The following is a 12,981-nucleotide window of genomic DNA, read 5'->3' on the forward strand; positions in this document are numbered from 1 at the left end:
TTTTTTCTCACCAAAAGTCCCCACTGCATATATCGGAAAGTATGAAATGTACAGCATGCAGTTGAATTGAAGCGTGCAATTTGTTCTAGAGAATATGGCAGAATAAGTTGTCAAAATATTATCGCTTTCTGTGAAGGGTTGCATTTACTCCTGAACCATCTGTTTTTACTCTCTTTAAACAGACTATTAAGCATGTATGCAAATGCCTGTTGGCAGCTGGCATTGCAGGCCAACAGCTAAAAACTTAAGTTTTTTATTTAGAATTAGAACTGCACATTAGCCTCTGTACATAAGATGTTGTGTAGGCTTTGGATGTTGTTCTTTTCAGCAATATATACATACGCTATTTACTGTAATGTTTCTTCTCCAGATGGATTATGGAATTTGGAAAGGTCTCTTGGATGCACTAACAGCTGATGTAAAAGAAAAAATGTATAATGTCTTGCTGTTTGTTGATGGAGGATGGATGGTTGATGTTAGAGAGGTAAACAGATTCTTGTACCCTGGAACAGATCTTAAATTGCTGTCTTTACTCAATAATAAGAATCTTTTGGCATTCTCAAATTTCTGTTTCTCTTGTCTGTTTGCTTATATAATTTGCTCTCGTGGCTTTACTAGCTTGAATGGATTTTTTTCCATAGTTTGGAATATGAGCAGTTGCCATACCCATCAGACCTGTAGTCTGTCTGTTCCAATGTCTTGATTCTGACACTGTTGCTTTGTGGGGGTAGGGGTGGGGGTGTAAAGCAGTCTTTTTGGCAGGTGTGCCACAAAACAAGCCCCATACCCTGTCCAAGTGCTACTCCAATCCTCTTCCCTGCCCAATGTGCTGCTCTGTTTTTTGCTCCCTGTCCTATGCTGCCTGCTCAATCTTCTGCTTTGCTTCCTGCTCCCTGCCATATCTGAAGCTGTGCTGCCTGCTCCCTCCCTGATCTGCCACACATGCACAGGCTGCTTGTGCCACACATGCTGCAGATTGGCCATCTTTGTTGTAAAACTGCGTAAAGGAAATGTATTTCAAACTAATGCATCTTTTCCTGGTAAAAGGATGCTAAAGATGATCCTGAACGAACACATCAGATGATTTTGCTGAGAAAGCTGTGCCTGCCCATGATGTGCTTTTTACTTCATACAGTTCTACACAGTACTGGGCAATATCAGGAATGTCTGAGGCTAGCTGATACTGTTGCTTCAGAGCGGCATAAACTGTACATGGTGAGTTAGAGCTTCTTGATTTTACTTTTAAAACTAATTTAAAGAAGCATACAGTTGCTTAGAAAATAGCTGTTAATAAAAGAAGATACAAAGTTATGATTAGTATAATCTGGAATCTTTCCTGTTTTATCCTGTTAGTTGCAATAGTAAAGGACTTCCCCATCAGTGATTTTCAGCCATGGCGTTGCAGCACCGTGGGGATGCCTTGAGACCCTTTAAGGGTACCACATAGTATTACCACTGTTAAACATGCAAACATCTACATGTGATTCACAAGATAACCTCAGACATTTTAAATAGGAATCCGTAGTGTCAAAACTATTCTGATATTGGGGTATTTTTGAGGTCTTTACAGCAGAAAAATTGCTCTCCATATTTGAAAAACAAGTGAAAGCTAAGAGCTGGCATTTTCTGAGGGTGGTGCTTTCAAACTAAAAAGATTGATAACCACTGGTATAAAGGATTAACTTTGGCCTTTTGCTGTGTGTTCTTTAAAAGTCATTAAGGCCTGTAAGAGGTAGGCCTGAGAAATTTGGTTATCTGAATATTTCCTCTAAATAGTGCTATGTTTGTGCATGTGTTTATTTCCCTCCCAAATCATAAGATAAAGATTCATTGTTCTGCTGTTGCATTTCACTACTAGCAACCAAGCCTCATGCACTATATGGCCACATTCAGGCTAACGTGGATGTGCGTGCGGTATGTGGTACCACAGACCCATTTGCGGTACCACACACTGAACATGCAGGCATTCCCTGCACTGCTACCTTGCAGCACAGGTTTGGGGGTTTTTGATTCTGGGAGATCCTAGGGTCTAAAAAAGCCATGCCGCCCAAAACCTTAGCCTGGCCAGCCAAAGTCATGCTCCCAGCTGCAGGAGCATTGGCTGCAGCTCACCAAGGCCCCCAGGACCGCATGTAAGACTGCTGGACCAGAACAGTTGCTGGCCCCAGCCTCCCCTACCCCACCCAAGGTAACCTGCTGCACTCCAGAGTGTGGGAATTCCCCAGGCACAAGGTATGCTGCTGCTGCTCCTTGTCCCCAGGGAAACAAACGTCCATATTTGTCTGGACATATTTGTCTGGACATGGCCTACCAGTGCTTCCAAAGATACAGAAGCATTCTTGGTTTTAATCCTTCTGGCTGCAAAATAGCAGGGGGAAGGGAGGGAATTGCATTTTAACAATGGACTGTGAGGCAGGGTTTGCAGGTAAACCAACTACTCTAAGAATCGTGATCTCTCTATTTCTACAAGGGGGTCTGAATTCCAGTCACCATCTTTGTTACTATTAAATGTTTCCCTGCTTATCTTTCTAGTAGAAATGTTAAGCAGTTTTGAGATTTGTGAGCAACTTTGGAGCTGGAGTACTGCCACTCTTCTGGGCTGATTGACGATTACTAGGCTTTTTTATTCTAATTTTTGTTGTGTCTAAGTCTCAACACTTAGATTCAACCTGTTCAACTTATTTTAGGCATGCTAATCCATTGCTTACTTTCAAATGTATTCTCATATACAAAAGAAAATATAACCTCATGTCTTCATATTTTTATTCATAGGTGTTTTCTAAGGAAGAACTCAAGAAGCTACTACAGAAGCTAAGGGAATCTTCTGTAATGCTCTTGGACCAGGGTCTTGATCCTCTGGGATATGAAATTCAGTCATAGCTGTAGAATATGTTGACAGAACTTCTGCACAGGAAGTTTGGACATCATATTCTGTTTGAAAAAGTAAATATATTTATCAGGTTTAGGGGACTGTAATGTCTTGACATTTGTAAAATAAAATAATTGAGATTTGAATTTTTGTATTGGAAAAATGCTGATTTAAGCTGCATGGATAACATTGGCCATTCAGCATTTTCTAGTATGTCTTTTTCCAATAAAATTGCTGACAGGCACAAATCTTAGTGGGTTTTTTCTGTCCTATGTGCAAGTGGCTCCGTGTGAGCAAACCCCAGTACCTGTGTAACCAGGCAGTTTCCACAGGAACTGCTTGTGATTTGGAACCGAAGAAGAATGTCTAGGAATGCAGTGGAGAAGGAAATGAGGCTGCAAAAAAAAGTTCTTGGAGAGCACAGAAGACAACAGTCAGAAAGAAGGGGCATTAAATGATGAGCAAAAAATAGTTTGAAGTTACTAAGACTTCTCAAAAAGAAAGGCTACCTACTGCTTTCAAGGTTGTTAAAAATGTGTGTGTGCTGCTGCTGCTTGTAAGTAGTAACATAACTGCTTCAGGGTTGTGTGATCTCCAACTGGAAGGAAGAGTAGTCTGTCTATATTATGCAAATTTGAGAATGCATAAACAGGGATGACTGGCTATTTCCTTTAAAAAACAAAACAAAACTCACTTGTGCATGTTCAAATCTGTTTTAGTTCTTATTTCAACTGAGACCTGAAGCTGTATTTCTTGTCATCTCTGAAAGAATATGAAGAGCCTAGGGGCATTTTGCATGAGGATTTTTAATTTAGGTAGTCCATGCTTAGAAATTTCTGGTCCAGCAATAGAAGAGGAAACTCTAATTGTTTCACACAGACTATATGTATATGAAGAAGCTGTATTAATAAGCATCGGGCAATACTACTCTGTCATTGCTTTCTCTATAGTGGGCACAGAATAACAAAAAAAAAATCCACCCTGCTTTCAAGGGCTGGGAATAGTACGGAGCCTAACAAAGGCTGGGATCAGAAAGTGAGGACTTTTGAGTAAGTTCTGAGAGCTAAACATGAGCCATCAGGTTGTGTATAAGAACTTAGTGTCTTTGTAAGTTCAGTTTAAGTGCAAATTTCCCAGATCCAAGTCAAACCCTAGCTTCTCTTCATTCCTTCCTTGCTACTCGTAATAAGTTCTGCAGACCTATTGTATTTAATGGTATATGGGTTGACCCCTCCCCAGCTTTCTGATTTGAAAAGCGAGGATTTTCATAAGCGTGATGTATAAGTCGGGGCTGGACTCCACGCTTGGCTGTTGCGGCTCCACCCCCTGTGAGCGGTGCTGCCTGGGCTGCACCAGCCAAGTACCAATTCCCAGCCCCATCCACGAGGCACTGTTGAGCACTGGACTCCACACTCAGCAGTGCCACTCGCAGCAGACAGGGCCACCGTCCCTTGCAGGCCTGGGGCCAGTCACCGGATGGGCCTGCGCCAGCCGAGCACCAAGCCTGTCCACTGCAAGCGGCATATCCCCAGCCAAGCACCAAGCCCAGACCCTGCCCCATCCCTATCCCTGTCCCCTGCAAGCACCGCTGGGCTTACGGGAGATGGGGCCACACCAGCAGGCCCTGTCTGCTGCGAGTGGACTCAGCACCACTCGCAGGGTGATACGGTGTATAAGTCAAGGTTGAATTTCAAGAACTAAAAATTGGACTTCAAACCTCGACTTAATTTACTCAATTTCACGGTGTATAAATCCTTACAGCACAAGCACTTTTGGGGACTGGAGAATGAAGCAGCTGGAATGTTGCAGCCATTTCTTGGGGTAAATGTGATATCTTTTATTAAACAAACAAAATAGTTGGAAAAATTGTTCTTTGCAAACTTTCAGGTACAAAAACCCTTCTTCAGGCAGAGGGAGAAGCTGTAGCCTCTCCGTTTGCCTGAAGAAGGGTGTTTGTTCAGGGAGGGATTCAGAGGTTTGTGACAGGTAAGGGGGCACAGGTGCGAATGGATGAAAAAATGATTTTGGGTACCTGCTTTTTCTCTTGCCAAAGACCAAAAATGATGGATGCTGACCTGTGGGAGGGACTGCCCCCCAGGTGGGAGGGGGCAATGGTGTATCAAGGGGATGTGTGTGGGGGGGGTGAAAGTGTATGTGCTTGGGGGGATGAGTGAAGGTGTGTGCCAAGGGGGGTTGGGGAGGGGGTATCCATGTGTGGGGTTGTGTGACATGTAGGTAGGTGAATCTCCCGGGGGGGGATGTCAAAGGGCGCGCGCGCGCGCGCGCGTGTGTGTGTGTGTGGGGGGGGTATGGGGGGGTGCTGGAGAGGGGCTGTGTGAGGGGTGGGTGTGCGCGGTGGGGGGGGGTGCATGGGAGTTGCGAGACGTGCGAGGTGGTGCATGCGCCTGAGAGAGGGGTGATGGGAGGGGCTGCCTGCGCGTATTGCGAGGTCGGCCCCGCCCCCTTCCTGTGCAACCGGAAGATCCTGCGCCGCAGACACGCGGGTCCGCGGTGGGCGGGGGCAGCAGCTCGGCGCCCGCCCCGGGGAGCGCTGGCCGGGCCCGGGCCCGGGCTGCCCGCGCCCTACGCGCTGCCGGGGCCGCCGCCGCAGCAGCAGGAGATGGGCGGCGCGGCGGCGCGGGGCCGGCTGGCGGCGGCGCTGGTGGCCAACCTGGGCTCGTCCATCTGCATCGTGTTCCTGAACAAGTGGCTGTACGTGCACCTGGGCTTCCCCAACCTGAGCCTCACGCTCGTGCACTTCGGTGCCACCTGGCTCGGCCTGTCGCTGTGCCAGGCGCTGGGCGTTTTTGCCCCCAAGAGCCTGCGGCCTGGCCAGGTGCTGCCGCTGGCCCTCAGCTTCTGCGGCTTCGTGGTCTTCACCAACCTGTCCCTGCAGAACAACACCATCGGGACCTATCAGCTGGCCAAGGCCATGACCACCCCAGCCATCGTGGCCATCCAGACCCTGGCCTACGGCAAGACCTTCCCCCTGCGCATCAAGCTCACCGTGGTGAGGGGGGCCCTCTGCCACCGGGGCTCAGAGAGCTTGGGGCGGACCATGGGCGAGGGTGTGTGGCAGGGGCCTTTCCCTCACTTGCCCTGCCTCTTCCAGGCCCAGCCCTTTGGCAAAGCCTCTGGGCAAGAAAGGCGTGTTGGGCTGCTCCGTGCTGGGGTGCCACTGCCTTGGGCACATCCCGGTCCCTTAAACCCCCTGGAACCAACACCACAGCCGCCCCACGGGCCCTGACAGGCCACTCGGCAGAGCCCTAATGTCTGGCTCAGGCTTGGTGGGGTTGTGGCAGTTTTCTGCTTTTCACGTGTTGAGGGATACATGGCTCAAGTCTCATCTCTGATGAGCCTGGGTAGGAGCCAGCCGGGGACGAAATGCAGGTCTGCCTGAAGCGGTGAGATGGGGACAGCTGCAAAGTTGCGTGTGGACGTTGAATGTCAGTGGTTCTTGTTCTGTAACTCCTGGAAGGCCTGGGGAATCCTGGGTCAGCTGGTTACTGGATGGATGGGGGAAGGCACTTCCAAAGCATCATGGGTAGACTAAGTTTCAAGCCTTTGACTTCCACCTCCAGTAAATGTAAATAATATCAACTGCTCTGTGGTTTTTCTTGCAGATTCCCATAACTTTAGGCGTGTTCTTAAACTCCTATTACGATGTCAAGTTTAACTTCCTTGGAATTGTGTTTGCTACCCTGGGTGTTCTGGTTACATCTCTGTATCAAGTGGTTGGTAACTATTATTGTTTATTTTTTATTTTTCACCAAGTGTTGCAACAGAACTGACTGTTTCAAATATTGGAACATAATGTCAATGAGCTGAATGGTCTAAAAATGTTTTAAAGCTATTGCAACACTATACCAGTGCCTAGATGGGAAAGAGATTTCATTTAATAGACATCTCTTTGTTCTAGCAGAAAAAGGTATATAGATACAGTGACTAAAATGCTTGTGGGCTATTTCAGAAAATGTGCACATTTTTAACAGTGCAAGGGACTGACAGTTATTTTAGGATTCTAAGATTATAAAGTTATAGGGGATTATTGTGGACATCTAGGCTGCTCTCCTGTCTTAATGCAAGACATTGGGCTTACCTGAGTTGATATCTACTTGAATTGGCATATATCTTTTAGAAAAGACAAACATCCATTCTTGACTTAAAAATTTCTAGTCACAGACGATCTACCACAGTGCTTGGTGAGTTGTTCTAGTTTTGATTATCCTTAAGAGTCAAAACCTTGTGCTTACTTTCGTCTTGCAGCTGTTGGACCTTCTTACACTTTTGTCTGAGATTGAAGAGCTCTCTATTATCAGAATTATTTCCCTGTTAGTAACCCCTTAACCTTCTCTTTGTTAAATTTAACAGATTGAGCTCCCTGTGTCCCACTTTAAGGCATGTTTTCTAATCCTTTAATTATTCTCATGGCTCTTCCCTAAACTGTCTCCAATTTTTCAACATCCTTCTTGAACTGTGAATAAATACCATAGTGGGACACTGTATTTCAGTAGTGGTTGCACCCATGACAAATAAAGAGGTAGTATAGCATTCCTGTCTGACATTCCCCTGTTTATGCATCCAGGGCTACATTTAGCCCTGGCCTCCCACTGGAAGCTCAGAGTTGGCCTATTATCCATCAGGATCCCAAAGTCCTTTTACGAATTCCTTTTTCCCAGGATAGAGTTCTCATCCTGTTGAGGTGGATCCTTCATCACTTGGTATCTTTAGATCAAAATGCCTAAACTAGATACCTTTCTGATTCACAAGTGGTAGCACAAAAAGTATCTCTGGGTAGAGTGAATTGGTAGAGTGAATTGGCCTGTATTTCAAGAGGTCAGACTACATTAGGGGGTGGGCAAAATGTGGGCTGCGGGCTGGATGCGGCCTGTCAAGCCATTCTATCCGGACTGCAGGACCCCTAAAAAATTTAGAAAATTAATATTCAGCTGCCCTGGGCTGCCTGTCATATGGCCCTCAATGGCTTGCCAAAACTCGGTAAGCGACCTTCCGCCCAAAATAATTGCCCACCCCTGGACTACATGAAGATAAAGGTTCTATTTAGTCTTAAAATGTATTAAAAGAAACGAGAAACAGGCACCGTTACCTGGAATAGTCAGACTGCATGTATCTTGCAAAAATCTTCATTGCTATTTAGGTGAAATCATGTCTTGTACTTTCACAGAAAGCTATGATGTTTTTAATTTAGAACTATGATCATTTCACTGTATTAATTTTATTAAACATTAGCTGTAGAGCATGTCTTCAGTAAAATGCCAGATTAAGCATTAAAAATCCTTTGCCTCCCAGCTTTTTATAACATTCATTTTAGTAATCATAGAAATTAACATGCAGCAGTTATTCTGAATTATGCATATTGTTTAAAACTGGGGTTTTCTATATCAAAATAAATTCATGCATAGTATAACTGAAAGCTAAATTGGTATTCATCATGCATGTTTGTTCAATATAGTGGTTAATGGTAAATGAAGTGGAAAATAAAAAGGAAGAGGTAAGGATAAGTAACATGCATATTATGGTAGGAGCTTTATTTGTAATGTAATGATACCATGTAGTACTTGAAATATTGGTTCCCTGTGGACCTCTGTCATAAGGAACACTGCAAAGTTGTTATACTTTGAGGAACAGCATAAAATATTCTGTGTTAAAATATGTGAGATTTTTAACAGTTTTATGTTGATAGCATGCCAGTAACTTGGTGTAGTCTGTTGCAACTTTGATAATCATGTTGTGGCATCCCCCAATACAGAATATTACAAGTACTAATAGCTCTCACAATTCTGTTTGCTGTTTTTGTGGAAGGCACTCAGTATGTTTTTATGCTTGGTTTGGAGTGTAGTATTAGAAAGACAGGAGCCAGCAGTTTTACAACCCTTCCACTGTTCTGTCTGTACTTGGGTAGAAGACTTTTCTCATAAAATATGGGAAGAGATATAGGAGAAACAAAGGGGAAAAAAAAGTCAAGAGCTAACTGTTAGTTAGCTAGTTGAAAGAAAGTATTCATGTTCTTTTTTTTTTTTTCCTCGTCGGTCTGCTCAGCACTGCCTACCCACAGTAAAGTGAAGACCAGTACATCTCTGGTTGAGACATAAGGAGAGGTGGAAAACTATACTGTCCATATTAAATTCCCTCCACATCAGTGACCAAGTTTGCTTTTATGTTAGGGTTTGGTTTTTCTCACGTTTAACACCATTTTTCCTCTTGGTTTTAGTGGGTGGGAGCCAAGCAGCATGAGCTGCAGGTGAACTCTATGCAGTTGTTGTACTATCAGGCACCAATGTCCTGTGCCATGTTGTTCTGTACCGTACCCTTCTTTGAGCCAGTATTTGGAGAAGGGGGGATATTTGGACCATGGACGCTTTCTGCTGTGGTAAGATTTATTTCTTCTTTTTATTTTATTTTAAATTAGATACCAGTGCTTTTATCACTTAGTACAACAGGTTCAAATATAGCTTTTGACAGTAAAGGAAGTGAGAGGGGTGACTTTGTGCCACTTTGGCATCTTTGTCAGTAGATTTGACTGAGTGTCTTTTTCAGCCCATTCATGTTTGCGTGTAGGAGTCTTAGTTACAAGAAATCAAGGAAATGGCAAATTACCTTCAAATATACCTATTGCATAAAATTGTTGTGTGAGGGCTCAGTTGAATTTCCGGGGCCACTGCCTCAGACAGAGGGAATAAAGAAGAAACAATGCGTGTTGTAGTACTGCTTGGCTTTCACAAACATGTTTTGAACTTCTTACTCAAGTTGTCTGCACTGAATTTGAAATAATATTTGATTTTTTTGGTTCTCAATTTTCTTTGTTCTCATATGTGATGTTTCCTGATTTGTATTTAAAAGTAAAGAAACTTAAACAACTTGAGGTATAACTGAAGACGGTGAGAAATATGTTGGATTACTGACTGTGTCTGTTAATCCACAGATAATGGTGCTGCTGTCTGGTATAATAGCCTTTATGGTAAACTTGTCCATTTACTGGATCATTGGAAATACCTCTCCTGTCACGTATCCTTTGTGTTTGTCACTTCCTATTTTCAAATAAATAGGATTTGTGGTAACTCAGCTATATATTATAATGGAAATAAAAGCCTGGGCAAATTGGAAATTTACCAACTTTATCCTGAATATTACAATTGGAAGAGCTCAATCCAGTTTTAGCCTGTTTTCTTATGGTTCATTTAGACACTGGTCGTTAATGCAGTAATGTGATCTTTTTGTCTCTGAGAACATTTGCATGTACTTTTGTGGCTCTGTAAGAAGTGTATAAAGTGATTGTTGTTTGTGTATTGCTTGATTTGTGCAGCAAGTTGGATGAAACATCTCATGTAAATGCAGTTTGTCACGTATTGTAATTGCACAGATTAAAATGGAAAGTTGTGGGGAAAGAAATCTCTGTGAAATGCCACAGTTTATTTTTAGTTTAGATGGTGATTTGTTTTTTTGACAATTGTTATCCTTAACAGATACGCAGGTATAATATGTTTGGACACTTCAAGTTCTGCATCACTCTTCTGGGAGGGTACATCTTATTTAAGGATCCATTATCAGTAAATCAAGGTCTTGGGATTCTGTGCACATTGTTAGGCATTTTAGCATATACCCACTTCAAACTTGGTGAACAGGAAGGCAGTAAGAGTAAATTGGTTCAGCGTCCATAAACCAACATTTCTTGAGAAAAGTGTTCATTATATCAGGGGGTAAATGTTCTGAGAGTTGCTGTGACTTTCACATCCATACCAAATGAACTAATGGTGACTACTCTTTCAGTAAATATTGAAGGAATTCTGACTCTGTGATCCTGACAGTATTATTATTATTATTATTGTAAAGAAGCTTTGAGGCCTATACGTGCAGGTATTCCAATATATAAAGACACTTGCTGCCTTTTTGACTTTTAGACAATGAAAGGGCACCTTGCTTTTTTGCTGTTTATGTTAAAAAAGCTGTCAACCATAACCTGGTTCCAACATGATTCCTTATGTATAGGGATCCTGGTCTTCTCTGATTTTAAAAAAATCCCCAATTTCCAGTTAAAAAAAAAAGTAACCCCAAATCCACATTTTTCTGTCATTTAAATGAAACACCACTAATATATATATGCATGCATACATACAATGGTCGTTCATTTTAAACATGGAAAAATGTGGATTTGGGATTACTTTTTAACCAAAAATTGGGGATTTTTTTAAATCGGAGAAAAGCAAAATACATATGTAGGGATCCTGGTTAACTATGTGAATTACTTTCAGCTGAATGGTTCGAGTAGAATTATTAGTGAAATGATGAATGGAGACAGCAGCTGTAATGATCAACTTGAACCCGCTTCCCGCCCCCCCCGCCCCCCAAATGCTGGAGATGTTGAAAACAAGATCTGCACTTTGAGTTGATCTTTAGATCTAACAGTATTTGATAAAGTCACTGATATTTGGAACATTTCCTGTTTCTGCTTCACATTTTTCTTACATTAATGAGAATTGCTTTATGGTTAGCACGTGGAACTATTGGGGGCAGCTAAAAAAACTGTCCAGATGTGGCCCAAAGGGATCTTTTTAATAAGTATGTGTAAACTGTCATTGGGGTAGAAAGTTGTGTGAACCTCGTACTGTTCTAGTTTTTGCTCTTCTGCATCTCACCCATGCGGATACCTTTCCCTGAAAAGGTTCACTGTTTGTATAAGAACCCAAAGAATTGCTGGGAATCTTACGTTGGGGTTCCTTCAGGAAATCTGCAGCAACCAATGAGGAGCTTGTGGTGGGCACATGTTCTGCAGTAATTTGTGGTGTATAAATGACTGCTCTGTGCCAAAGCCAGGCTTAGTTTTTTAGCCATTTGGGAAAGGCTAAAGAACCATCTTATAAAAAACATTAACATGACAATTTTCCTGCTTTCAATAAATCTGTTAAATGTGTTTACCAGATCTGCAAGTGCTTAAAATTTATTTGCACTACTTTAATCATTGCATTTTTATGTCTATCTGCAGTAGTTTTAAGTTATAAGCAGAAACAGGTGTTTGGGTTTTACAGCAACCCACAAAAATGACTGGATAGCTGGGTCCTCTAAGCTTTTTAACATTGCAAATGATCAAAAACTTTAATGTTGTTTTAATGTGCAAGAAGCAATCTCAGTCACCTTTTACAGTGAAGCCTGTTTTCAGGCTTGTAAATTATTTATTCAATTTTCAAAGTACTTGATTTTTTGAAAAATCTATTTCTCTTGGGTAGGGTAGCCTAAGTTTACATCATACTATTCTGTATTGTTTCAGTATTATGAACAGCTAAAGAATTTTGTGTCTTTACCAACTGTGTCTTAGGCATTGGACAGGTCCAAGGAAAATTTCTTTTATAAACATTTTTATAAATCCTATAATTTGTTAGCTTAAAAACCAACCTGAAGTGCTGAGAAATGTGTTTAGAACTGTCTGATCTCTAGGTGCACATTCTTCAGTCTGTGCACTGAGAAAGCAGGTTGCACTAATTTGTGCTGTGCACAAGCTCCTTTAAGAATGTCCTTGTGATTTATTTACATTTTAGAGTTAGAAATGAAATGACTGATTTCGAAGCCTGTATGACCAGACCTAAGATGGGATTGATGTGAATAGATTACATGGGGAGAAAACTAGCCAAAAATGTGTGATAGTAAAAATGGCTCCTTAAAAATGGGACAGGAGCAGATCTTCAAAACTGCAAGAGAAAATTAAGGAAGTGATTTAAACACTGGCTATTTAAGAGGGTACACAATAAATACTCTCTGTTGCTGGAAAGTCCTGTAGGGTGCTTGACTGGATATTTTTCATATATTGAACAGTTTTACTTTGGGTTTTGCCCATTATGCCTAATGAATAAAATAATTTCTTGGACTTTTCTTTTTGTCTTTTTCTTTATCAAATGTTTCATGACATTAACAGCCAGACTTGCCTAATCTTGGGATGACATTGCTGCCTTGATACAGTTATGTAGCTTAAGCATCAATGTCCTGGGGAACACACAGAATTTTAGTTACTTGTTATATTTGGGGGGCAGGAATTGCTGCTGCATATGTTTCCGGGTTTGATTGAATTGGCTGGCTCTTTACTTAAATACAGCATCTGCACT

At 42.2% G+C, this 12,981-nt stretch overlaps 2 protein-coding genes across 2 annotated transcripts in view; both read left to right on the forward strand.

Moving 5' to 3' along the window:
* NUP107 (nucleoporin 107) overlaps positions 1 to 3,111 on the forward strand; it is a 39,430-nt gene extending 36,319 nt beyond the window's left edge. The window contains exons 26-28 of the mRNA XM_090042499.1: positions 371 to 484; positions 1,048 to 1,215; positions 2,773 to 3,111. Coding sequence (XP_089898625.1) covers positions 371 to 484; positions 1,048 to 1,215; positions 2,773 to 2,880 — 390 coding nt within the window. The 3' untranslated portion in view covers positions 2,881 to 3,111. The remainder of the gene's footprint in view (positions 1 to 370; positions 485 to 1,047; positions 1,216 to 2,772) is intronic.
* Positions 3,112 to 5,352: 2,241 nt separating this feature from the next.
* Positions 5,353 to 12,751, forward strand: SLC35E3 (solute carrier family 35 member E3). Its single transcript, XM_090042500.1, has 5 exons — positions 5,353 to 5,879; positions 6,493 to 6,603; positions 9,102 to 9,260; positions 9,813 to 9,895; positions 10,362 to 12,751. Exons 1-5 carry the CDS (start codon positions 5,490 to 5,492, stop codon positions 10,546 to 10,548), a joined length of 930 nt encoding a protein of 309 aa, XP_089898626.1. The 5' UTR covers positions 5,353 to 5,489; the 3' UTR covers positions 10,549 to 12,751.
* The last annotated feature ends 230 nt before the right edge of the window (positions 12,752 to 12,981 follow it).

Source organism: Crocodylus siamensis, chromosome 4, assembly GCF_052110815.1.
Source record: "Crocodylus siamensis isolate JL-2025a chromosome 4, ASM5211081v1, whole genome shotgun sequence".
Lineage (NCBI taxonomy): Eukaryota > Metazoa > Chordata > Crocodylia > Crocodylidae > Crocodylus > Crocodylus siamensis.

Bases quoted from the DNA above. Each gene is read 5' to 3' on its own strand.
- SLC35E3 (XM_090042500.1), top strand. From the start codon at position 5,490: ATGGGCGGCGCGGCGGCGCGGGGCCGGCTGGCGGCGGCGCTGGTGGCC. The intron at 5,880-6,492 runs GTGAGGGGGGCC...TTTTTCTTGCAG, and splicing joins TGCGCATCAAGCTCACCGTG to ATTCCCATAACTTTAGGCGT. The intron at 9,261-9,812 runs GTAAGATTTATT...GTTAATCCACAG, and splicing joins CATGGACGCTTTCTGCTGTG to ATAATGGTGCTGCTGTCTGG.